Below are 27,063 nucleotides of genomic sequence, written 5' to 3' on the forward strand. Positions count from 1 at the left end.
CTCTCTATTCTCTCAATCTTAGAGCTCATCCCTCCTTCTCCCTCACTCCTATCCTTCACCATCTCTCATCCTTAAGTTCTCCCTGTCCCAAAACGTCACTTTCTAAACCCTCCATTGACCCTCTCAGTCTTTCATGTCTCCCTCATTGGGTGGCTCCATCCGTCAATCTCCTGCTATTTGGCTCCCTTCTCCCCAGCAGGGTCACCTCCTCTCTCTCACCACACCCCATCATCAGACACTGGCTTTATCACTTCTCTCATGTTATTCTGTTTCCTTCAGTCTGATTTTTCAGCCCTAATTATCCTCTCTCATGCTTCCCGCTTCCATCCTACCCTTCCGGCTCTCGCACACCCAACCCCGTCACCCCGTTCTCTCTCTCGCTTGCTCAAATACTTCCCCTCCCAATCATGGCTCCCTCTCACCTTCTTAAACATTCTGTCACTCCTCACCCCCACCATTCCCATCACACCTCTGGCTCTCCTTCCCCATCTCTAGCTCTCTGTCATCATCTCCACTTCACCACATCTGGCTCTTTCTAACAAACACCCTCCATACCCACATCTGCCCCACCTCCACTCCAACACCATCTCTGGCTCTCTGTATCCCTCCATCATCATCTCCACCTCTCGCGCTCTCTAGCACCCGTACCCCATCCCTTCACTCCCCCACACACAACCCCTCCTCCCACATGTTCCTCAGGCAGCACCTGACCCTCTCTCATCACCTCAGATAACCCAAGCTTGCGCTGCTGATCTCAGGAAGAAAGCGACAGTCACTTTCCCTTCTCGTGCTCCCTCCAGCATTTATCCCTCTCCTCATCTCCTTAGTCTTTGCCCCCTTTTGTGCCACTCCTTCCTCACCTCTCCAAGAATTTATCCCATCTACAGCTCATCTCACAGCACCAGCAATTATCTCCTCTCCCTCCCTGTGAATCATTTACAGCTCCCCTGACTTGTGCTCTGGGGTCTCTTCTTCCTCCTTCCTCCTCTGCCCCAGCCAAACCCCTCCTCTTCTCTCCCAAGTGCTGCCTGTTGAAACAGGAGGGACGTGGCTGGAGCAGACACTGCAGACCTGAACACCATCGCTCTGCTCCATTCTCCAGTTCACCTAGGGACAGGAAGGGAATGGATGAGGCCAGAGCACAGCAGATGATACTTGTTTTGCTCCCTTCTCCTGCCTCTCCCCTCCCCACATGGGGCAGACAGGAAGGGGGGAGGTGAGGGTGGAGCAGATACAGCAAAACAGAAAACAATTGCTTGACTTCCTTCTCCAACCCCTCCCCTTCTCTTTCCTAAAGGCTGCGTAAAGGCAGGGGCGGGATCGGTAAAGATTCAATAAAGATTCAGCACTGGCCAATGAGCCCTGGGTGCCCATAGCTTGCAATGCCCACCTAATGTCTTCTTCTGTCCCTCCCCTCTTATCTAACATTTACCCCCTTTTTCTGTTACCTAATCTCTACTCCCCCCCCCCCCCCTTCCTGGTGTCCTCCTCCCTCCCCTGCCTGCCCTCCCCAGAAGGGAGGGCAGGCAGGGGAGGCCTGGTATCACCCATTAGCGTGAGGATACGATTGCATAATGGAGCTGGGTAACAACCCCCGGCCATGTAGACATCAGAGGGAGGGGGGCACCACATACCACAGGAGCACTGCATTGCCCAGAGACCCCACAGCCAGGTCCACCAGCCCATCCTCATTCAGGTCCAGTTCCCCATGGATGCTGCAGCCAAAGTACTGGAGTCCTGGAGCCAGGTCCGACGCTGCTATTCTCTGAGAAAACACAAAGCCAACCTCATGGGAAGGAGAACCCATCTAAAATGGCCACATCTCCCCCATCCGTATCCCTAATCCCATGTCCTGCTGCTGCCTACTGAAAGCAGCTTATGAAGGGTGTAGGAAAGAATTTGGAGATGGTGAACACTTAAAAGGACCCTCCCCATCCCTTGCACTGAGAAGGGGGATGCTCTCAGACCTCTACCCCTGCATTTTTCATAGACCCCTTTCCCTTCCATCCCACAGAGGGGACCCATCTCACATCCCTCCATCCCCTCAAAGAGGGGGCTTAACTATAGCTCTTGCCCTCCATTCTCCCATGGAAAGGGCTCAGATTACATCCCAGCTCCTCCATCCCGACAAGGAGGGGAGTCATCAGCCACTCCTCTATCCCACCATGAAAGGGTTCAATTTATACCTCTCCACCTTCATTCCCCTAGGAAAAAGGCTCATCTTGCATCCCTGCCCCTCCAGCTAGCATGGAAGAGACTTCCCTTGCAACCTTTTGCCTTCGTCTCCCAGGGCAGACCAGCTGCTAGTTTGTTTCACTTTGTTTTTCTGAGTGTCCCTGCACTGCCACGGGTTCTTTCCAAATATTCAGTAGCACCACTGTTGGTGGCTCTTTGCTAGTTTTGCCAGAAGCCATAAAGATGCCATGATGCCACGGCAGTGCGGCACATTGAAATGTTCCTTTCTCCATGTTCCTTTGATCATGTGCTGCAGCTGCAGTGTACACATTGTTTGGGGGCAGAAAATGACTTCTAGTTATGCACCAGGGATATCTGAATGAAGAACTCTGAGCAAAACAAGGCCAGTAGAGCTTGCACCCTCCCTTCCAGCTCAGAACAAACCTCGTTCCTGGAGATATGAGTGTGCCCTAGATAGAAGCCACGGTGAGGTGAGGCTAATGGGGAACCTGAAGCATGCCAGCTGCTGGATCAATTAGAAGTAGGGGGAAGACCTGAGAAAGGAACTCAAACCAGGTTCTCTGCATGGGAGTGCACTGCCCTGCCATTAAGCCAATGTGCCAGCCCAGGATGGTCATTGTTAAAGGAGATCTGATCCTTCCTCCAGCTGGAATCTTGGGTGCTGTATTGAGAGCAGCAGGACTCACCTGTCTATACTTCTTCAGGATGTTCCTTTTGAAGCCATGGAAGATATAGATTGCTCCCTTGTTGTCCTCTTCTAGTGGGGCACCAATGACAAGATCATTGTACGTGTCCTGATTGAGATCTGGGACAGCAGCGATGGAAGAACCAAAGCGAGAATTCTGGGAGCTATCCATGACCTTCAGTGACCCATCAGAAACAAATCTAACCTGTTAAGCCAGAGAGAAGGAGGAGAGCTCCTGGTCATAATCAAAGCAAGAGCCATCAAGCATGACCCATGACCCTATATGATGTGGCTATGGGCATCAGCACTAACATATCAGCTACAATTTCCCAAAAGGCTAAAATACCCCTCAGAGAAGGGCAGAAGGACCTACATCCCACCCTACCTTCTTCTGCCCACACACTGACTTAAAGATGTGCAATCGGCCAGCTAATCTCTGAAAAACTCGGAAAACTGGTCACTTTAATACAGGATTGGTGATTCACAGAGACAGAAACCCATTGAAGATTACCAAGCTGGGGTCCTGAATCTCCCTCTGGGACCACACCCAGCTCCTCCAATGTATTTTTAACAACAAAAACAAGAAAATACATCCAAGTTTACATTCTTTACTGAATTCATTATAGGTAAAAGGAGGCAGATGAACACAAATGTAAACCTAATTCTCAATGTTACCAAAAGAATAGGGTCAGATTCTCTTACACATACACACTGCCTAATTACAGGACACTAACGACAGAAGCAGTGCAAGATTGACACACCCACACACTGCCCCTCCACAGGATAGGTACAGCAAAGAGAGCAGCAGTGCAAGCTTCCTTTACCCATACACACACACACTCACACAGACTGCCCCTCCACAGGATAGGTACAGCATAGAGAGCAGCAGTGCAAGCTTCCTTTACCCATACACACACACACACACTCACACAGACTGCCCCTCCACAGGATAGGTACAGCAAAGAGAGCAGCAGTGCAAGCTTCCTTTACCCATACACACACACACACACACTCACACAGACTGCCCCTCCACAGGATAGGTACAGCAAAGAGAGCAGCAGTGCAAGCTTCCTTTACCCATACACACACACACACACACACACTCACACACTGCCCCTCCACAGGATAGGTACAGCAAAGAGAGCAGCAGTGCAAGCTTCCTTTACCCATACACACACACACACACACACACTCACACAGACTGCCCCTCCACAGGATAGGTACAGCAAAGAGAGCAGCAGTGCAAGCTTCCTTTACCCATACACACACACACACACTCACACACTGCCCCTCCACAGGATAGGTACAGCAAAGAGAGCAGCAGTGCAAGCTTCCTTTACCCATACACACACACACACACTCACACAGACTGCCCCTCCACAGGATAGGTACAGCAAAGAGAGCAGCAGTGCAAGCTTCCTTTACCCATACACACACACACACACTCACACACTGCCCCTCCACAGGATAGGTACAGCAAAGAGAGCAGCAGTGCAAGCTTCCTTTACCCATACACACACACACTCACACACCCCTCTCCAGGCAGAAGCAGTGCAACTCCACAGACACGCAGAGGGTCAATATTCAAAGTGGCTTTAAATGGCATAAATCTAGCTAGTTAAAAATTCCCCCTCCCTGTCCACTGTGTACAGAGATTTAGATGGAGAAAAAAAAAAAAGAGGCTGGGTCATATTGTGCCAAGTGGGTTTTTCAAATGTAGCCAGTATTAGTGCAATATTCATCACTAACTGGCCACATCTGACTGCTAAGGGCCCGATTCATGTTGAAAAGCCTGGTGAATCAGGCCCTAGGTGCAGTTAGATTTAAATGGATATTAAAATCAGAACGATGTAAACTGTTCTGATGGCGAAACCGATTGACGGTATACAAAACACGAGAAAGAAATAAAACAAAACAAATATTCAGCTCTAACTTTAACCAGTTAACTTCAGTTGAGAATCCGTAGAAAGTTAACCACTCCACAGCTCTTTGAAAGCCCCCGGGCAGAACAGGTTCAATGCTCTAGAGACCCAGGCACTGGAGCTCACCAAGAATAAATCCAAGAGTCACATCACTCAATTTTCATGAATTTTCCGAGCATTGTCTGCCTGCCACACTTCATCATGGCAATAACGAGAGCCAGAATCTGCCGGCCACTGCTGCCAAGATTCATGAAAAGCAGAGCAGGAGAACTGCAGGTTTTCATCAGAGTGGAAACTATATATTACTGTGTGCTTAAGAAATGGTAAATTACAGCCTTGTGAATGAAATGTATGGCCAGGGCGACCCGCCATCTCATCTCCCTGAAGAAGGATGCAAGAGGGTGAAAGGGGTAGACTGAGGACAGGAATGGAGAATATCATAAAACTCTTCATCACACCATGGGGAGACCACATCTAGAGGGCAGTGGACAATTCTGGTTGTCACATCTCAAAAAAAAAAAAAGATATAGCGGAAACGAAAAGTAGAGAGAAGGGCGACCAAATTGATAAAGGGAATAGAGTAGTTACTCTATGAGGAAAAGCTAAAGAGGTGAGGTCTCTTCAGCTTGGAGAAGGGATGGCTGAGAGGAAATATGATAGAGGTCTATAAAATAATGAATGGAATGGAACGCGTAAATGCAAATTGGTTGTTTACTCTTTCAAAAAAACTCCAAAGACTAGGGGACAAACCATGAAGTTACTAAGTAGCACATTTATGTTCAAACATTTTTATTGGGTTTTGCAATTCAATAATAAACAGACAGTACAAGAGAGAGTGGACTCATATCTCTCCCTCTACCAACAGACCCAACAACAGGGCGATAATTCTCCTCCCACAGCACCCCCCCCCCCCTTTTATGTGCCGTAAACATGAATAATACTGGTTAAAGAAAGGCAGTCAGACGAAGACTCCACACGAGGGAGCCCGTGGGCCCTCAATCGAAGCTATCAATCATTCAAAAACAAACTCCGTACGCGATGTGACAAAGTCTGAAGATATAAAGTCCAGATGGAAGTGAACCGGCGCCGGCGGCTAGGCGATCCTCGTGCCACCATGCTTTCCATGGTCATCATGCTATGCAGTTGATTTCTCCAGGTCCAAAACGATGGAACATCCGAAGACCTCCAAACGAGAAGAATCGTTTTCTTTCCCACCAAACTCACCTTCTGGAACAACTGACAAGAGCCAGGATCCCTGACACGAAGTGGAGAGATGCACCCGAATAAAAACCACAAAGGGGAGACGGGCAATGCCACATCGAGCAAATCCATTAAATAGGTCGCTACCTTGCGCCAGAAGCCAAGTACGCCCGGACAAGTCCAAAACATGTGGGACAACGTACCCACCCGTCCAGGGCAACGGACACAAAACGGCGTAATGGCCACTGACAGTTGGTGCGCCCTTTGAGGGGAGATAAACGCACGGGTCAAAAATTTGTATTGCATCTCCCTGTAGTACATATTGGTAGAGATCCTGGCTATTCGCCCAAAACAGACATGCAAAATGAAACTGGTAATAAGAAACTCGCCATCTTTATTCCAACGATCAACGAGAGAGGAGCACACCTCTACCTGGGTACGTTTTTGTAATATCTTATAATACTGAGACAAAGACGGGGTCTTAGCAGCCCCAAATTGGAACACCTCATCTAGGGCTTGGTACCTTGTGATATCCTTGGCCTCCGGTGGCAGGGACTTGAGATAGTGGAGGATTTGCAAGTAGGGAAATGTGTGTTTGGAGTGGAAACCGTAAAGTTGTTGAAAGTCATTAAACTGCATTAATACCCCCTCCGCGGTCCACATATGACCCAAATATTCCACCCCCCGAGCCTCCCAATCCCGGAACATAACCGATTGCGTGCCTGGTTGGAATTCAGCGTTCCCCCGAATAGGTAGCAAGTGAGCACACACAGTTGGGGCGTGCATGAGTTTTACAAAACGTTTCCAGGATTGCCGTATGGGCCAGGTAAATGCCGAATGTAAGGTAGACCAAGGGAGATCGCTTACTTTGCCCTGTAGGGCATAAGAGGGAGCCAACGGATATAAAAGGGTCCGCTCCAGCGAAAGCAGGGCATAATGCGAGGAGCCCTGTAACCAATTGCGAATAAGCCGCATATTGCAGGCAAGGTTATAATTGGCAAGGTTAGGGACCCCCAGACCACCCCCTCTCCACGAATTTTGTAACCAGCGAAGAGGTAATCTAGACCGTCCCCCACTCCACAGAAATCTCCGCAACTCCCCCTCTACCCGAGCTAAGTCCCGTCGTCGTAATAAGAGCGGGAGGTTCTGCAGTAGGTAAAGCCATTTAGGGAGCAGGGTCATCTTAAAAAGCGCCACCCGCCCCGTCAACGAGAGAGGGAGTGCCTTCCAGGTCTGGAGAGTGTGTTGGGTTTGTCGGAGCAATCGTGGAACATTAACCTGGTAAACCAACTCCGGGTCCGAGGGTATATAAACTCCCAGGTATCGAATACTATCTCCCGCCCACTGGAGTGGAAAATGTCCCTCCCAGTTAGCCTGCAGTCCAGGTGGATAAGCCAGTGCATATGACTTAGTCTCATTTAGCTGGAAACCCGAAAAGGTCCCAAAAGTCCCAATTAATCGCAACAATGGTGGCAATGACAAGGCTGGTTTGGTGATAAGTAGGAGCAGGTCGTCCGCAAACGCCACGGATTTAAAGAACCCGGATTCCATGTAAATACCACGGATCTCCTGGGTACTTCCAATTGCATGTAACAAAGGTTCCAATTGCAATAGGAAGAGAAGGGGGGAGAGAGGGCACCCCTGCCTCGTACCCCGTGCCTCTACAAATTCCTCCGACTGTGAGCCATTGGCCACTATACAAGCCCGGGGGTCAGTATAAAGAAGTTGTATGGCTTGTAGGAAAAACCCATCGAAACCCATACGTTGTAATACAGTGAATAGGTAACTCCACTCCACTCTATCGAACGCCTTTGCGGCGTCAAAACTAATAGCGAGATAAGGGAGTGACAGACCTAAGTAGCACATTTAAAACAAATCAGAGAAAATATTTTTCACAATGCACAATTAAGTTCTGAAATTCATTGCTGGAGGATACAGAAGTTAGTGTAGCTGGGTTTGATAAAGGTTTGGACAAGTTCCAGGAGGAAAAGTTCATAAACAGTTCTTAACCAAGTAGATTTGGGGAAAAGCATTGCTTATCCCTGGGTGTAAGCAGCATGGAATCTATTTGGAATCCTGCCAGATACTTATGACCTGGAAACAGGATGCGGGGCTTGATGGACCCTTGGGGTCTTACCCAGTATGACTGTTCTTATTCTAATCTAAAGAAGTATTTATGTACAGGTAGGCTGGTGGATGCATGGAACAGCCTCTGAGTGGAGGGGGTGGAGACGCACAGTATCTGAATTCAGGAAAGCATGGGACAGGCACAGGGGATCTCAGGGAGTGGTAGGGATTGTAAAACTGAATAGTTGGTGTGGATGGGTAGGTTAGACAGGCTCTATGGTCTTTTTCTGCTATTATGCTTCTTTGTTACCCCACACACACACACACCACCACCACCATCATCGGTGCTAACCGCTGTCCATCCTGCTCAGACAGCCGCTCTCTCCAGGTGCTGACAACTCTCTGTTCTACCCAGGGAGCTGCTCTCTACCCAACATGTCACCATCTCGTCACTCCCTCTCCCCTCCACCACCTTGAATGTGCTCCAACGTACTGAATACCAAGCTGAGAGTAAGTTACAGTGGGGTCCTCATGACGTGACCTTCTGCACATGGAAGGCATACATTTCAAACTTATTGGAAGAAAGGTTAGTTTGATAATGCTCTTTTATAGTTGTTTTTTCTGATTTCTTTATCTTATCATAGTCTCCCTTTCTAAAGTTAAATATTACTGCTGTAGGCTACGAACCAGGGAAACCAGAGTTCAAATCCCACTACTGCTCCTTGTGACCTTGGGAAAGTCACTTTACCCTCTATTGCCTCACGTACAAACTTAAGATTGTGAGCCTTCTGAGGATAGTGAAATAGCTCCAGTACCTGCATGTAATCTGCTTTGAAGTGCTGAAAAGCGTAATATAAAAATCAGTATCCACACTCCAGTGATTATGATAAATATAACTGCATTATGATCACTATTGCCAAGTAGATCCAGCCCCTTTGCCCCTTGTACCAGGTCCTGTGTTCCACTAAGAACTAGATGTAAAGTAGTTTCCTCCTATCATTGTTTCCATGAAGCAGTTACTCATAGCATCTAAGAACTATCACCCTAGCATGTCCTGATGTAACATTTACCAAATCAATATTGGGATAATTGAAATCTCCCATTAGTATTGTGTTGCCTGTTTAATCTCTGCTGGCATTTTACAGTCTGTTTGCTCATCCTGGCCAGGCAGGCAGTAGCACACCCCCACTACTGTACTCTTCACTGCTACACTTGTAATTTCTATCCACAGTTTGTTTCTTGCAGAACATTTATCCTGCTTGACTCTACGACATTCTTTACAAATAATGCCATCATTCCACCAGTTTGATCTGTCCTGTCATGTCAGTGTAATTTGTACTCTGATCATCCTCCTTCCTCCTGGTCTCCGAGATGCTATTATGTCTACATCGTCATATAGTGCCATACATTCTAACTAACCAATCTTACTTTTCAGGCTTCTGGCATATGTTTTTCATTTGCATTTTTCTTTGTATTTACAACCTGCTTATCCAGAGACGACCCAGGCACTTTGTAGTCATTCATATCTGTGTGCTCTTTATTTAAATCCACCTGGGTTTCTTCACCCTTTAGCATAGCCTCTCTATTGGGATATTCTAACTTCCCTGTTTTGCTAAATATCCTTTATTTATTTGTAGAAATTTACAACCCACAGGTTCAAATAGCTGTGGGGTACAACATAATATCCATAATTATACAAAAATACTTAATCAAACTAAAGTATGTTTTCTGTTAGCTTTGTTAATGACCAAAAATAGGACTAAAATTAGTCATTTACTAAAATCAGGGTTAATTACACATTGATCTAAGTCCCTTAATGTCTCTTATTATGAAGAAAATGTATTTATCAGAAAGTGAGAGTGAGGCAGGAGGGAATCAAACACCATTTATTACTTATCTGGGAATCAGCTCTCATATCTTCTCAGAGCAAAGCACACAGAATTAATTTCCCAGCATACCAAGATACACTTAATAAACTTAAATTATCAAACTACTTTCCCAGCACACAATACTCATACACAGTAATAGCCAGTGGCATAGCCAGAACTGATTTATTGGGTGGGCACAAGGTTAACATGGGTGGGCTGTATGCATGCAGGGCTGAGACTTACTCTTTGTACTCTTATTAATAAATAATGCCATATATTGCACCCTACAAAGGCTTTCTAAGTAGTTTGCAACAGCCATTATGCATCATGCATGAAACTCTAAAATATTTTACCTCAATTATTTCAAGCACTTACCAGCATTAAAAATTCCTTATTAATCTGTATTAATTTATTTTATATTATTGCAGTTTATAAATGCACAAGTATATCATGTAAAAAGCAAAGACAAACAATCAGATCCAATAAATCATGTAATAAAACAAAAATTAATGTATTCTTTCATGAATCCACTTTGCAGAAAGCCAGAAATCATCATATCTACAATAAAATATCATTAATCATCAGAACAGGTGCAGAGCAGAACTAGAACAATTCACATTACAACTAACATGAAAAAAATAATGCAAATTCTGGTGTCACATCAGCCAAAAATATCCCTCCACTGCTATTTTGTAAAGTTAACACAAACTCCTGCATAGAAAGCGACATCTTGAACCTTGCCATACCCCACAGTCACAGTACTGACTCTCAGGATTCAAATAACAGCAGCTTTATGAAAAAGCAGCAATGCAAATACTGCACCAGGCCCTAGAACATTCATACACCACCTACTGGGAATAACAGAACAAGCTAGAGTACCTCAGAGAAACTGCACGCTAGCAGAAATACTGCCCTTCAGTCACACACACACAGGCAAAACAGAGACCGACCGTTACCTAATATAGAAATGAGACTACAAATTAGAAACAGAAGCATGCAGACACAACCAAAATAGAAAGCCTGAGAAACCAGACTCTGAAGAAAGAGCAAAATACAAAAATATAAGAAATGCACATTCCCAAAGCTGGCAGATTCACATTGCTAAAATTTCAAAATAATTCTTTTCTTTTTACCTTTGTTGTCTGATTTTTGCATTTTTCTAATCAGTTGGTCCTGGTCTATTTTTCACATTTTTCCCTTGTCGTTCATTTCCTAATTCCTTTTTAGTGTCTCTCTTCTCCTTCCCTTTCTCCCTCACACTCACACACATGCTTTCTCTCAGACTCCCTCACACACACAAGCTCTTACTCTCATATGATCTGCCCCCCCCCCCCCCCGCACACAAGCTCACATTCTTTACACACACACACACACACACACACACACACTCTCTCACTTCCCCACCCCAGCTCCCATTCTTATGCACACACAGACCCACACCCAGGCACCCATTCTAACCCACACATACACAAATTCAAGCTCCTGTTCTCACCCACCCACACATACAGGCTCTCATACAGACACACACATACAGGCTCACACATACAGACTCTCACACATCAGGCTCTCACACAGACACACACACATGCACACACATCAGGCTCTCACTCATTCACACATACATACAAGCCGACACACATCATGATCTCCTGTTATCATCGGGCTGTGGTGAGATGAGCTCCACCACAGCCCCCAGGGCCTGCTGCTATCTTCAGGCCGTATGGCCCATCGATCTTCCTGCTTAGGGGAGGGAGGGAGCAGAAGCTGTGCGCGGGTGTGCACAGGAAGATTGGTGGGCAGCAGGGGAGGCATCAGGCTGCGGGCTGGTTAGGCTCCCCATGCACACCTGGTCATGCAGCTCCGGCTCTCCTCTCCGCCACCACGGGGATGGAATCCCGCTAAGGCATTGCTCTAACAGGCCTCTTCCGGTTGGGTGGGAGACTGCCCACCCAGGCCCGTCTGTGGCTACGTCCTAAGTAAGCCAATGCTGACGAGTCCTGCTCAGTCACCAACAGATGCGGCTTCCGCTATTACGCTCCCTCAGAATTACTCTGTTCTTCTGTGTTTCTAAGTCAATTACTTTACATTTCAAAACAAAATCTTCTGAATGATTCTCTCTGCAAGTAGTTTAAAAAAAGAGACTCTCAGCTAATGTTATGACTCAGGGTGAGTGGACCCTTGGGGCTGTCTCAGCTCTGCTTAGGCTCCAATAGACAGCAGCAGACCAGTGGGAAGGAGCAAATCCAGAACGTCAAAAGGCAGGGACAGGCAGGGGTCAGTGCTGACAGCAGACAGAGAGAGGTCAGGAACACTGGACCACTGAGGCAGCAGCAAGACAAGACAGGAACGCCACTGAAAAGCAGAACCAGGAACCACAATGGCACAGGAGCAAGGGATAGGGACACTCACTAAAGGAACTGAGCCTCCTTTAATTTCAGAGAAGCAGTCTGCGCCACCGAGAGTGCAGTGATGCTGCATGCCCTTAGTCTAGACCCGAAGCAGAACGCTGAGAGCCCTGCTGCGACATCACTGCAGAGGACACGGCACCACGCCGGACCCAGGGCTTCAAGGTACAGGATGGCGATTAGGTTGTAGCAGCCCGAGGTCAGCAGCACAATACAGCAAATCTCCCTTTCTGTCTCTAATAATTTTTGCAGTTAACACCTTTTCAAATCATACACCACTGACTACTTGTCCAGGAATCAGCTCTCACACTTTCAAAGCAAATCACAGAGAATTAAACTACTTTTCCAGCACACAAAGATACACTACACACAGGACTAATTCCCAACATACAATATTCAGACACAGTAATAGCTCAACCTTTAAACAATGCTTTTATAAGATTTAACTTTCTACATCAAATCCTGCTCAGCCACCAACAAATGCAGCTTCTGCTGTCAGCACTCCCTCAGTGCAGGGGCTTCTCAGTACTATCCCCAAGAGTTACCTCTCTTAGAAGGAAGACGTAGACTTTGCCCCGTTCTCGACCTTCGGTGAAGTACATGGGAGCAGCAACCAGTAGGACGTCAGTGATTCCATCGCCATTCACATCCACGGAGTCTATGGCACCACCATAATAGGAGCCGATCTGAAAGGGAAGGCAGAGAGAAGAGCTGGAAGTGTAAAGGTCAAACTTCTTAAGGGGACTGAGCAAGGAGAGCCGGGGACTAGAACCAAGACACAGAGAGATAAAGTTTCTCACCCAGAACATAAGAACATGCCATACTGGGTCAGACCAAGGGTCCATCAAGTCCAGCATCCTGTTTCCAACAGAGGTCAATCCAGGCCATAAGAACCTGGCAAGTACCCAAACACTAAGTCACACACAGAGCCAGTAACAGAGCCGGGGATTAGAACCAAGTCACAGAGAGATAAAGTCTCTCACCCAGAGTCACACACAGAGTCAGTAACAGAGCCGGGGATTAGAACCAAGACACAGAGATAAAGTCTCTCACCCAGAAACAGAGCCGGGGACTAGAACCAAGACACAGAGAGATAACGTCTCTCACCCAGAGTCACACACAGAGTCAGTAACAGAGCCGGGGATTAGAACCAAGACATAGAGAGATAACGTCTCTCACCCAGAGTCACACAGAGAGAGTCAGTAACAGAGCCAGGATTTTGAACAGACTCACAGTGACAGAAAGTGACTTGCCTAAGATCACAGAGTCGGTTAGACTGTTGGATGATGAAGGAGTTAAAGGGGCACTAAGAGAAGATAAGGCCATTACTGAAAGATTAAACAATTTCTTTGCTTCAGTGTTTACTGAAGAGGATGTTGGGGAGGTACCCATAATGGAGAAGGTTTTCATGGGTAATGATTCAGATGATTCAGATCAACTGAACCAAATCACGGTGAACCTAGAAGATGTGGTAGGCCTGATTGACAAACTGAAGAGTAGTAAATCACCTGGACCGGATGGTATACACCCCAGAGTTCTGAAGGAACTAAAAAATGAAATTTCAGACCTATTAGTAAAAATTTGTAACCTATCATTAAAATCATCCATTGTACCTGAAGATTGGAAGATGGCCAATGTAACCCCAATATTTAAAAAAGGGCTCCAGGGGGCGATCCAGGAAACTACAGACCGGTTAGCCTGACTTCAGTGCCAGGAAAAATCATGAAAACTGTTTTAAAGAATAAAATCACAAAACATTTAGTTGGGACAGAGCCAATAATCATTTACCCAAGGGAATTTTTGCCTCACAAATCTCCTACATTTGTTTGAAGGGGGTTAATAAACATGTGGATAAAGGTGAACCGGTAGATGTAGTGTATTTGGATTTTCAGAAGGCGTTTGACAAAGTTCCTCATGAGAGGCTTCTAGGAAAAGTAAAAAGTCATGGGATAGGTGGTGATGTCCTTTCGTGGATTGCAAACTGGTTAAAAGACAGGAATCAGAGAGTAGGATTAAATGGTCAGTTTTCTCAGTGGAAAAGGGTAAACAGTGGAGTGCCTCAGGGATCTGTACTTGGACTGGTGCTTTTCAATATATAAATGATCTGGAAAGGAATACGACAAGTGAGGTGATCACATTTCCTGAAGACACAAAATTATTCAGAGTAGTTAAATCACAAGCAGATTGTGATAAATTGCAGGAAGACCTTGCAAGACTGGAAGACTGGGCATCCAAATGGCAGATGAAATTTAACGAGGACAAGTGCAAGGTGATGCATATAGGGAAAAATAACCCTTGCTGTAGTTACACAATGTTAGGTTCTATCTTAGGAGGAGCTACCACCCAGGAAAAAGATCTAGGCATCATAGTGGATAACACATTGAAATAGTCGGCTCAGTGTGCTGCGGCAGTCAAAAAAGCAAATAGAATGTTAGGAATTATTAGGAAGGGAATGGTGAATTAAACGGAAAATGTCATAATGTCTCTATATCGCTCCATGGTGAGACCGCACCTTGAGTGCTGTGTGCAGTTCTGGTCACCACATCTCAAAAAAGATATAGCTGCACTGGAGAAAGTGCAGAGAAGAGCGACCAAAATGATAAGGGACATGGAATGACTGCCCTATGAGGAAAGGCTAAAGAGGTTAGGGCTGTTCAGTTTGGAGAAGAGACGACTGAGGGGGGGATATGACAGAGGTCTACAAAATCATGAAAGGACTTGAACAAGTTAATGTAAATTGGTTATTTACTCTCTCAGATAATAGAAGGCACTCTATGAAGTTAGCAGGTAGCACATTTAAAACAAATCAAAGAAAATTATTTTTCACTCAGCGCATATTTAATCTCTGGAATTAATTGCAGAGGACGTGGTTATGGCACGTGTAACTGGGTTTAAAAAAGGTTTGGATAAGTTCCTAGAGGAAAAATCCATAAACTGCTATTAATTAATAAGCAATAGTAGCTTGAGATTTATTTAATGTTTGGGTACTTGCCAGGTCCTTGTGACGTGGACTGGCCACTGTTGGAAACAGAATACTGGGCTTGATGGACCCTTGGTCTGACCCAATATGGCAGGTTCTTATGTTCGTATCCTCTCACCCTCCCCTTCTCTTCTGCCCATCCCTCAGATCTCCTTCCAGTGCTAATACTTAAGATCCTTTTTCCTAACCCAATAAAATATAAATTATTTAAAGACAAGTAAGGTTGGAAAATTACTTAATTTGTACAATATGAAAATGGAAATGTTTTGCCAATGTGCTTCAGAATTTACCAGTTTTTGGCACAGAATCTATGCCTGAGCAGCCGAACACCTCCTGCTCCCTATTGTCTGACCTTTCCCAGCCGGGGGGGGGGGGGGGGGTGGGGTGGTAACAGCAGCAACAGTGGCAAACCCTGAGATCCGTCTCTGATGTGACAGAATACAGCCCTAATGCAAGCCTGCATATTCGGTGCCTTCCAAATTTGGCACCCTAGGCAGTTGCCTGTGCGTCCATCCAGATTAGAAGAGGGAAGTGGATGGTCATTCTGCTTTACCTGCTCTCCTTTCAAGGACTGGTGAATCGTCAGGTTCTCATTGTTATGCATCGTGAAAATCACCACCTTCCCCGTGTGGTTGAACCTGGGAGCTCCTGCCACATAAATCCGGCCAAACTTTGCTGACATGACTGAGGTGACAGTGTAACCTGGAAAACACAAACAGCATTATTACAGGAACACGCAGCCCTGCCTTTTCATAATTGGCCTTGGGACAAGCTTTAGGAAAAGGTGAAATATCCTGAGGTAGATATTCAGCCGCTATCTGGCTGAGAAAGTTAGGTACTTGCCAGGTTCTTATGGCCTGGATTGGCCTCTGTTGGAAACAGGATGCTGGGCTTGATGGACCCTTGGTCTGACCCAGTGTGGCAGGTTCTTATAAACATATCTGGCTAACTAAGGGGGTCATTTTCTAAAGGGATCGCGTGCGATAGCTAGATCGGGGCGGAATCCGCACTGGAAGGGGAGGGGTCGGGGCGGAGTCTGCACCGGAAGGGGAGGAGTCGGGGCAGAGTCCACACCAGAAGGGGAGGAGTCGGGGCAGAGTCCGCGACAACTTCGCTGACGGTGAAAGGTAAGACTCCTTATCGCCGCCGGTAGCGCGCCCAATAGCGCCACCTTTCACGGTGGCGCTACTGGGTGCGAAAGCCAGCAGTGATAACACTGCAGGTGGTGCGATCGCTGCCGGCTTTCGCAGGCCCGCCCCCCGCTTCGCCCCTCCCCCCGTTCCTGCCGGATTCTCTAAGGTCTGCGACCTTAGAAAATCCAGGCCTAAGTCAGGATATTCAGTGGCACGGCTGCAGCACTTTCTAAAAGTTCAACAGCAGTCTAACTTATGCGGATGCAGCTGAATATTGGCACTTATGTGGCTTAGTCAGATCAATGGCCATGCACCGGAACGCCCCCATCCAGCCCAGCACTTAGCCGGTTAACTATTTACCTGTTTAAATAGTTATCTGGCTAAGTGGCAGCTGCTAAATGTTCAATAACAGGATTAGTCCAAACTTATCCAGTTAAGTGGTGCTGAATATCAACCTCCAAATGCCTGTTTATAAATGAAGAGACCGTGACAGGAGCACCCGCCCCGTTTGTCTGCTGGGCAGATCTGCGACAGGGACACTTGGCCTTCTGACACCCTCCTTGCAAGTCTGTGAGAGGGACCCTCGGCCCTGGGGTCTCCCGGCAGATCAGTAAAGGAATCCGAAACCTGATGGAGTATAATGAGATTTCCATTTTGGGCAGAGTGAACATTCCTTCTGAGAGCTTCTGTGCCTTTGTAAACAGCCTTGGCAGACAATCTGCTTCTGATTAGGCTCAGGCTCACGTCTGGAGGGACTTTCAAAGCAAGATTTCTGAAAAGAAAGTCATTTCAGTTCTAACGGGGCAGCCTGAAGTGACCCCGAGCTCTGAAGCGGTTCTTGTCCGGTTGTAAATATGTAAAAGAGCAAAGGCTGAGCCATGGAAGGAGGCTCCACATCTAGCGGCTGCCAGCAGCGAGTTTCCACCTGCCCCATGCTCAGAGCTGCTGTCCTGTCGAGGGGTTTATGCGTTCCATCACATAAAATGTAGGAAAGGATTACGTAAAAGGGATCGATGTCCGTCTGTCTGTCCATAGGCACAATAACACCGCATCTCCACAGCTTTGTAGGGGGAAGAAGAACCCATTGCTTCCCCCAAAGAAGGGTCGAGACCCCAAAGGGCACCTGGGGCCACTGCAAGGCTCACAGACCCCACGCTGCCACCATGGGGAGGGCTGGAGCGAGGGGGCCAGTGCTCCTCTCTCCTCACCCAAGAGCAGCCTGCCCTCACTTCTCACCTCCTGACATCCACCTTTGGCCCAGGCTCACAATGAAAATGTTGCCGCGGATCCTGACCAAGGAAGGGAGGGATCAGATGCAAGAAAGGCGCAGGGGGTGAGAGGTGATCAGCTTGGGGGGACAGGGAAGGGATAACAGAAGATCAAAATGGCTTGGGAAGGAGGATGCGCAAAGGGCTGGAGGGGGTGAGCTGAGCTGGGGAATGTAAGAGAAGGTCCTCTGGAGGGAATGGAGGCTGAGGGAGGAGATCAGCTGGGGATTGCTGGAGAGGGATCACACCCCTACTAATTTATTTTCATTGTCCTCAGGGGCCACGTTGGTTACAAGTATGGCAAGCCCTGTTCAATGGAAGAACCACCCTCATTGCTCTCTCTGGGAAACTGTTGGAAGCCGTTTGGACTGTTAGAATGTTGACCAGCGCTCCATTCCAAACTCCCCCCCCCCCCTCATCCTTCCAGCACTTTCCACAGAGCAACACAGGCAGCGAGAAAGAGACCCAGGGAAATAACTGAAGCAACTGGCAAAGGGTCGCACAAACTCCCCCCCCCCATCCTTCCAGCACTTTCCACAGAGCAACACAGGCAGCGAGAAAGAGACACAGGGGAAATAACTGAAGCAACTGGCAAAGGGTCGCACAAACTCCCCCCCCCCCATCCTTCCAGCACTTTCCACAGAGCAACACAGGCAGCGAGAAAGAGACACAGGGGAAATAACTGAAGCAACTGGCAAAGGGTCGCACAAACTCCCCCTCCCCATCCTTCCAGCACTTTCCACAGAGCAACACAGGCAGCGAGAAAGAGACACAGGGAAATAACTGAAGCAACTGGCAAAGGGTCGCACAAACTCCCCCCCCCATCCTTCCAGCACTTTCCACAGAGCAACACAGGCAGCGAGAAAGAGACACAGGGAAATAACTGAAGCAACTGGCAAAGGGTTGCACAAACTCCCCCCCCCCCATCCTTCCAGCACTTTCCACAGAGCAACACAGGCAGCGAGAAAGAGACACAGGGAAATAACTGAAGCAACTGGCAAAGGGTCGCACAAACTCCCCCTCCCCATCCTTCCAGCACTTTCCACAGAGCAACACAGGCAGCGAGAAAGAGACACAGGGGAAATAACTGAAGCAACTGGCAAAGGGTCGCACAAACTCCCCCCCCCCCCATCCTTCCAGCACTTTCCACAGAGCAACACAGGCAGCGAGAAAGAGACACAGGGAAATAACTGAAGCAACTGGCAAAGGGTCGCACAAACTCCCCCCCCCCCCCCATCCTTCCAGCACTTTCCACAGAGCAACACAGGCAGTGAGAAAGAGACACAGGGGAAATAACTGAAGCAACTGGCAAAGGGTCGCACAATCTCTCCCCCCCCCCATCCTTCCAGCACTTTCCACAGAGCAACACAGGCAGCGAGAAAGAGACACAGGGGAAATAACTGAAGCAACTGGCAAAGGGTCGCACAAACTCCCCCCCCCCCCATCCTTCCAGCACTTTCCACAGAGCAACACAGGCAGCGAGAAAGAGACACAGGGGAAATAACTGAAGCAACTGGCAAAGGGTCGCACAAACTCCCCCCCCCCCCCATCCTTCCAGCACTTTCCACAGAGCAACACAGGCAGCGAGAAAGAGACACAGGGGAAATAACTGAAGCAACTGGCAAAGGGTCGCACAAACTCCCCCCCCCCCCCATCCTTCCAGCACTTTCCACAGAGCAACACAGGCAGCGAGAAAGAGACACAGGGGAAATAACTGAAGCAACTGGCAAAGGGTCGCACAAACCCCCCCCCCCCCCCATCCTTCCAGCACTTTCCACAGAGCAACACAGGCAGCGAGAAAGAGACACAGGGAAATAACTGAAGCAACTGGCAAAGGGTCGCACAAACTCCCCCCCTCCCCATCCTTCCAGCACTTTCCACAGAGCAACACAGGCAGCGAGAAAGAGACACAGGGGAAATAACTGAAGCAACTGGCAAAGGGTCGCACAAACTCCCCCTCCCCATCCTTCCAGCACTTTCCACAGAGCAACACAGGCAGCGAGAAAGAGACACAGGGGAAATAACTGAAGCAACTGGCAAAGGGTCGCACAAACAGGCCCATTCACACTGTACTGCTCCATCTGATTGGAGTTTTATTTCTGTTGTGATGTCTTATTATGTATGTTGTGTGCGTAAACCGCCTTGGGCCTAGGGGCAGGTGGTCTATAAATAATGTAAATAAATAAATAAACACGCACTCTCCACACCCCCCCCCCCCCCACCACACATACCTTCACATTCACATTCTCACACGCAACTAACTGTAATGTTTCAGCCGATCATGAGATGATCTCACAACCAACCGCACTTGTCCCCTGCTCCACTGAGGTCCCCGGACACTGCCCAAGACGCCCATGTGCCTGGAATGCCACCATCATGCCCCGTGTCCGTTGCCCCGTGCGCATGTTCTCCAGACTTCTAGGCCCTGTGGTGGGAACGCCCGGCCAGCACAACTCTGATGACGTCCGCATGCCTGGGAATTTAAACCCCAGCCACTCTCCACTCCTCCTGTGCTGCAGGATGAGTTGCTATTCTCTGTGCCCCTGCCTTGCCTCGTTGTCTCCTTGCCTTGACGTACCTTCTGCTACTTTGCCTGGTCCTACTGTGCCGAATCCCTCCACCTTGCCTGTGTCTTGTCTGGTCCATCTGCCTCTTGCCTGCCTCCTTGCTACGGACCTTGACCACCCTCCTGCCTGCCACCTGCACCTGAATCCTGCTTCTTTGCTGCCAGCCCTGACCACCGCTTGCTTCTGAACTCTCACTGACTGCCTTTTTAGGAGCCTCACCTAAGTCCCGCTGGCCCCAGGAAACCAAAGCCTGGTATAGGTGAAGCCCAGCTCCGGCCCCTGTAGGGTGTGTCCACCAGCTGGCAGCGTAGGCCTGGTAGGTTTGCCCATCAGGCTGCGTCTTGCCCCATGTGCCCGCCCCCTTGGTCCAGACTGTGAATTACCCCTATGCTTGGGGTGGGATTACCACACGAGACATTATATTTACTAATATGATTTATCTTTGGGTTTGTACCTGAGTGGGGGATAAGACAGGGTCCCAATCATCCCAATACCTCAATTCTGTGCCCTTCCCACGCAACCTCTCACTTGTGGCACCACAGACCAGATAAAATCATCACACCAGAATGAAACAGTAATTAACCTTCTTACTAGTATTGTGTAAATAGACAGTAAATCCAACCAGATCATTAAATACAAAGAGTACAGTAGTGAAGCACAATATAAGCTTGCAGTTTGCTTACTCTATATCAAGCAATGCAAAATTAACACTGGGTGTGGCCTGTTAGCCAGGGCAATCAACACAATCAAAAATTGTCTTTACTCCTGAGTCCTCAGAAGGAGGGGGGGGGAACAGATCCATACAAATGTCACCAATTTGTAAATGGGGTACCCTGTCCTAAACCCAAAATTGTGTGAAAAAAATCAGGAAAATGAAGAAGTTCCTCTTAATGTTGGAGCTGACTAAATGACAAACCAAATAGATGAGCACTGCAGTGTGTGGAAGGTCTCTCTCTCTCCTGGGGAGCTTCCCCAAATGGTTTACTTGGTACTAAACAGAAAGCAGGCCTGGTTTCAGTCTCTTACAGAAAGACTACGGTCCATCAGCTTCTCTTTCCCTGCCCTATCTCGTGTGGCCGTAGCAATGGTTTATGCTTGACTTCGGCTGAAAGGCTGAAGCAGTTGAGATGAGATACTGAATTTGTGAGAAAGGGCAAGGAAACCTTCTCCCTCCTCTGCTGAAAATCTCTCTGTGCAAAGTTTAGATTACTTAACTCAGGAGAGTGATCCAGCCATCTGCTCCTAGGCCTGGACATCTCTCAGTCTCTTAGCTCCTGGCTCCTCTGTCTCTTGTTGGGATTTTACATGTTGCTCAGCTATGAAGCAAGAACAGCTGTCTGTCTCTATATTTCCTCAGAGCACAGATTTCCTTCTCTCCCTCTTGATAGTTAGCTCTTCAAGAGAGAAACTGATTGCAGGGCTACCAGATGCACTCCTCTCTTCCAGGCTCCTGGCTCCAATTCCTAACCGTCCCCTCCCCTCTCACACAGACAGAGCAGCCAAATTGCACCTTTTCTTCCTTAAATGGTCTCCCAGAATTCATTTGGTTTCCTCCTCTGCTGCCTATGCAGTGCTGTTCTCTCGGCAGGCTAAATAGTAGGGCCCTTTTCCCAACTCATTAACACTATGAGTACTGGATGCTGGTTCTTACAGAACATTTATTATTCACAGGAGAGCACACAAGTGTATTGATATCTTTTTATATTCCTTCACCTGGGCTGCAGCAGCTTGCAGTTTCTGTAAAGTTGAAAATTATTTTTGGCAGGTCCAAAGATCATTACTCAGATCCAGATGCAGTTTGGTCCACAATATAAGGCTCCAACACATAGTAAGCTTGTGGGGGCAGGAACCTGGTTTATAGTAGCTTGCTACACTCATAAACATTCCACAACTTCACAACCACTCCCCCCACCCTCACATATTTAGCCATATCCCCAAATTAGTCCCTCAACTCCTCTAACACACATAACCCTGTAACACAGTACATCTTCCCATTATGAAACTTCCCCCTGCCAATACCCAAACACACACATCCATCCCTTAAAACACATCCTGACATGGAAACACCCACTTACAGCCTCCAGAGATGGGTGGGGTAGGTAAGTATTATGGGGTAATGTCACAGGGAGTGCTGGATAGCAGTGGGTGGGGTAGGTAAGTATTATGGGGTAATGTCACAGGGAGTGCTGGATAGCAGTGGGTGGGGTAGGTAAGTATTATGGGGCAATGTCACAGGGAGAGCTGGATAGCAGTGGGTGGGGTAGGTAAGTATTATGGGGCAATGTCACAGGGAGTGCTGGATAGCAGTGGGTGGGGTAGGTAAGTATTATGGAGTAAGTCACAGGGAGTGCTGGATAGCAGTGGGTGGGGTAGGTAAGTATTATGGAGTAAGTCACAGGGAGTGCTGGATAGCAGTGGGTGGGGTAGGTAAGTATTATGGAGTAAGTCACAGGGAGTGCTGGATAGCAGTGGGTGGGGTAGGTAAGTATTATGGAGTAAGTCACAGGGAGTGCTGGATAGCAGTGGGTGGGGTAGGTAAGTATTATGGGGTAATGTCACAGGGAGTGCTGGATAGCAGTGGGTGGGGTAGGTAAGTATTATGGGGCAATGTCACAGGGAGTGCTGGATAGCAGTGGGTGGGGTAGGTAAGTATTATGGGGCAATGTCACAGGGAGTGCTGGATAGCAGTGGGTGGGGTAGGTAAGTATTATGGAGTAAGTCACAGGGAGTGCTGGATAGCAGTGGGTGGGGTAGGTAAGTATTATGGAGTAAGTCACAGGGAGTGCTGGATAGCAGTGGGTGGGGTAGGTAAGTATTATGGAGTAAGTCACAGGGAGTGCTGGATAGCAGTGGGTGGGGTAGGTAAGTATTATGGAGTAAGTCACAGGGAGTGCTGGATAGCAGTGGGTGGGGTAGGTAAGTATTATGGGGCAATGTCACAGGGAGTGCTGGATAGCAGTGGGTGGGGTAGGTAAGTATTATGGGGCAATATCACAGGGAGTGCTGGATAGCAGTGGGTGGGGTAGGTAAGTAATGTCACAGCATAGCACTGGAATTTAAGCGGGACGGTCTCTACAGCATGCACCCCATGCATCATGTCCTCGGCCCAGACATTCCCTTGGAAAATCCATGATTTGGTGGGGAAAGGCCGCTCTCTCACCTAGATATGCGCCATGGTTCCTGAGCTCCTCTGGGAATTCCTGGAGGTAGGACTCTCTCCGAGGAATCACTTTCCCACTGTTGGTCTCTTTCAGGACAGCACCGTTCCAGTCATAAGCACCAACTGCGCCAAGTAAAATGCCATCCTGCCAGAGAAAATGGACAAGACGATGATCAGAGCACAGACACATTGAAGGGACTGTAATAAGTATCCTTTACCTGTCCAGAGGTGGAGAGGGGTCTCTGTACCCAGCCCCTAGAGAGAGCTCCCTAATAAATCAGTCCCCTTTGGAAGAAAGGGACTCACTTTCTGTAAATATTTCCAGTATCAAAGCCTAAACCAGTGCATCTGTGCACCTGGGAGCCTTTCTCTCTACCACCTATTTCCAGTATAAAAACCTAAACCAGTGCGTCTGTGCACCTGGGAGCCAGAGGCTTGTCTGGAATGACTTATTTTAGCCAAATTAGTGGCACTCGGCTACCTTTGGTCCCCTAGCATGTCTCTTCAGCAGCTCTGACCTGTGCAGTAATATCAGGAGGAAAAAATTAATCTTTCCATTTGTTCAGAAAAGGACTGTGGCATTTTTAGGACTTTTAACATCTTCAGTCGATTCCTAACTGAGTTTTTCCTTTGAAGACTCCAAACATTGCAACACAAAAGGACTTATGTCCCCCGAGTCTCATGTCCATGAATTATGAGCTTCAGTCCTTCCCCTACCGTCTGCAAACTAGAAAGGAATTATGGCTTTAGCATTTAAAACTTAACAGACTGTGCATGAGAGGTTTCATTTGCCAAGCCAGCGGCTCACATATTCTAGAACCTGTCCATAGCTCTTCCAGTCTGGTAGGAAACAGCTCACGAGTATGTTAGAAATAAGTCTGAAAGCCGGCAGTGCTTGCTAGAGGTGCTGCGGGTGGCGGCAGAGCTCAGCCTGGGCAGTGGGGGCGGCAGGGCTTCCTGGGAATGGTGGGGGCAGAGCTCAGCCTGGGCAGTGGGGGCGGCAGGGCTTCCTGGGAATGGTGGGGGCAGAGCTCAGCCTGGGCAGTGGGGGCGGCAGGGCTTCCTGGGAATGATGGGAGCAGAGCTCAGCCAGGGCGGTGCGGGCAAGGCTTCCTGGGAATGGTGGGGGCAGAGCTCAGCCAAGGCGGTGCGGGCAGGGCTTCCTGGGAATGGTGGCGGCAGAGCTCAGCCTGGGCAGTGCTTGCTGGAGGTGCTGGGGGTGGCGGCAGAGCTCAGCCTGGGCAGTGGGGGCGGCAGGGCTTCCTGGGAATGGTGGCGGCAGAGCTCAGCCAGGGCGGTGCGGGCAGGGCTTTCTGGGAATGGTGGGGGCAGAGCTCAGCCAGGGCGGTGCGGGCAGGGCTTCCTGGGAATGGTGGGGGCAGAGCTCAGCCAGGGCGGTGCGGGCAGGGCTTTCTGGGAATGGTGGGGGCAGAGCTCAGCCAGGGCGGTGCGGGCAGGGCTTCCTGGGAATGGTGGCGGCAGAGCTCAGCCAGGGCGGTGCGGGCAGGGCTTTCTGGGAATGGTGGGGGCAGAGCTCAGCCAGGGCGGTGCGGGCAGGGCTTCCTGGGAATGGTGGGGGCAGAGCTCAGCCTGGGCAGTGCTTGCTGGAGGCGCTGGGGGTGGCGGCAGAGCTCAGCCTGGGCAGTGGGGGCGGCAGGGCTTCCTGGGAATGGTGGGGGCAGAGCTCAGCCAGGGCGGTGCGGGCAGGGCTTCCTGGGAATGGTGGGGGCAGAGCTCAGCCTGGGCAGTGCTTGCTGAAGGCGCTGGGGGTGGCGGCAGAGCTCAGCCAGGGCAGTGCTTGCTGGAGGTGCTGGGGGTGGCGGCAGAGCTCAGCCTGGGCAGTGGGGGCGGCAGGGCTTCCTGGGAATGGTGGCGGCAGAGCTCAGCCAGGGCGGTGCGGGCAGGGCTTTCTGGGAATGGTGGGGGCAGAGCTCAACCAGGGCGGTGCGGGCAGGGCTTCCTGGGAATGGTGGGGGCAGAGCTCAGCCAGGGCGGTGCGGGCAGGGCTTTCTGGGAATGGTGGGGGCAGAGCTCAGCCAGGGCGGTGCGGGCAGGGCTTCCTGGGAATGGTGGGGGCAGAGCTCAGCCTGAGCAGTGCTTGCTGGAGGCGCTGGGGGTGGCGGCAGAGCTCAGCCTGGGCAGTGGGGGCGGCAGGGCTTCCTGGGAATGGTGGGGGCAGAGCTCAGCCAGGGCGGTGCGGGCAGGGCTTCCTGGGAATGGTGGGGGCAGAGCTCAGCCTGGGCAGTGCTTGCTGGAGGCGCTGGGGGTGGCGGCAGAGCTCAGCCAGGGCGGTGCGGGCAGAGCTCAGCCAGGGCGGTGCGGGCAGAGCTCAGCCAGGGTGGTGCGGGCAGGGCTTTCTGGGAATGGTGGGGGCAGAGCTCAGCCAGGGTGGTGCGGGCAGGGCTTTCTGGGAATGGTGGGGGCAGAGCTCAGCCAGGGCGGTGCGGGCAGGGCTTTCTGGGAATGGTGGGGGCAGAGCTCAGCCAGGGCGGTGCGGGCAGGGCTTTCTGGGAATGGTGGGGGCAGAGCTCAGCCAGGGCGGTGCGGGCAGGGCTTTCTGGGAATGGTGGGGGCAGAGCTCAGCCAGGGCGGTGCAGGCAGGGCTTTCTGGGAATGGTGGGGGCAGAGCTCAGCCTGGGCAGTGCGGGCAGGGCTTTCTGGGAATGGTGGGGGCAGAGCTCAGCCAGGGCGGTGCGGGCAGGGCTTTCTGGGAATGGTGGGGGCAGAGCTCAGCCTGGGCAGTGGGGGCGGCAGGGCTTTCTGGGAATGGTGCGGGCAGAGCTCAGCCAGGGCGGTGCGGGCAGAGCTCATCCAGGGCGGTGCGGGCAGGGCTTTCTGGGAATGGTGGGGGCAGAGCTCATCCAGGGCGGGGGCGGCAGGGCTTTCTGGGAATGGAGGTGGCACAGCTCATCCAGGGTGGGGCGGCAGAGCTCAGCCAGGGCAGTGCTTGCTGGAGGCACTGGGGGTGGCGGCAGAGCTCAGCCTGGGCAGTGGGGGCAGGGCGTGAGAGGGCTTTTTATTCTTTTCCTGCTCCAGCATGAGAGAATAGAGCCCTTGCCTCACAATCTACCTGACCATTTTGTGAAATGTTTAACCCACAGAGACTGCTGCCAGCATCAGACGCTCCTATTTTATGTGCCTTATCTGTGATTGATGATTTATTTATTGTACACCAATTGGATTGTTTTGAAAATCAGTTGATTAAATATAAATTGCTATTGCCAAGCCTACAGTGCTAGGGAGCTGAGCGCAAGGCCAGCAGCTCCCAAACCTGGATTTGACCCCACATTGGGGGTCAGAAAATCAGTGGATAATTTCAGACAGAGTCATTTTCCTTCCCTCTGATCTATAACTGGCAGCACAGGCTCCAGGAATCTGTGCACATTCACAGGCCTTGCCTGCCTGCTGCTACCAGACCTTGCACTGACTGCTCTTACTGCTAGGGTTGCCAAATGGCTCCAGATTCACCCGACAGGGTTGATCCAGTCCTGGGTTTACCCCACTGCATGCAGTTATTCGTAGCCTCTCTTTTATTAAGGAGATCAGAACTACAAGCCCCTGCATGCAGTGGGGCAAACCCAGGACTGGATCAACCCTGTTGGGTGAATCTGG

General features: G+C 49.5%; 1 protein-coding gene across 1 annotated transcript in view; it reads right to left on the reverse strand.

Moving 5' to 3' along the window:
* The window catches only part of LOC115082157 (integrin alpha-11-like), a gene marked incomplete at its 3' end in the record, with an annotated part of 150,722 nt that overhangs the window by 46,953 nt on the left and 76,706 nt on the right, over nt 1–27,063 (reverse strand). Inside the window, exons 11-15 of the mRNA XM_029586415.1 lie at nt 23,452–23,596; nt 15,877–16,025; nt 12,889–13,029; nt 2,883–3,086; nt 1,635–1,765 (exon numbers count right to left, since the gene is read on the reverse strand). Of these exons, the coding sequence (XP_029442275.1) occupies nt 1,635–1,765; nt 2,883–3,086; nt 12,889–13,029; nt 15,877–16,025; nt 23,452–23,596 (770 nt within the window). The remainder of the gene's footprint in view (nt 1–1,634; nt 1,766–2,882; nt 3,087–12,888; nt 13,030–15,876; nt 16,026–23,451; nt 23,597–27,063) is intronic.

The sequence above is a fragment of the Rhinatrema bivittatum genome, unplaced genomic scaffold, assembly GCF_901001135.1.
Source record: "Rhinatrema bivittatum unplaced genomic scaffold, aRhiBiv1.1, whole genome shotgun sequence".
NCBI classification, from domain to species: Eukaryota; Metazoa; Chordata; class Amphibia; order Gymnophiona; family Rhinatrematidae; genus Rhinatrema; species Rhinatrema bivittatum.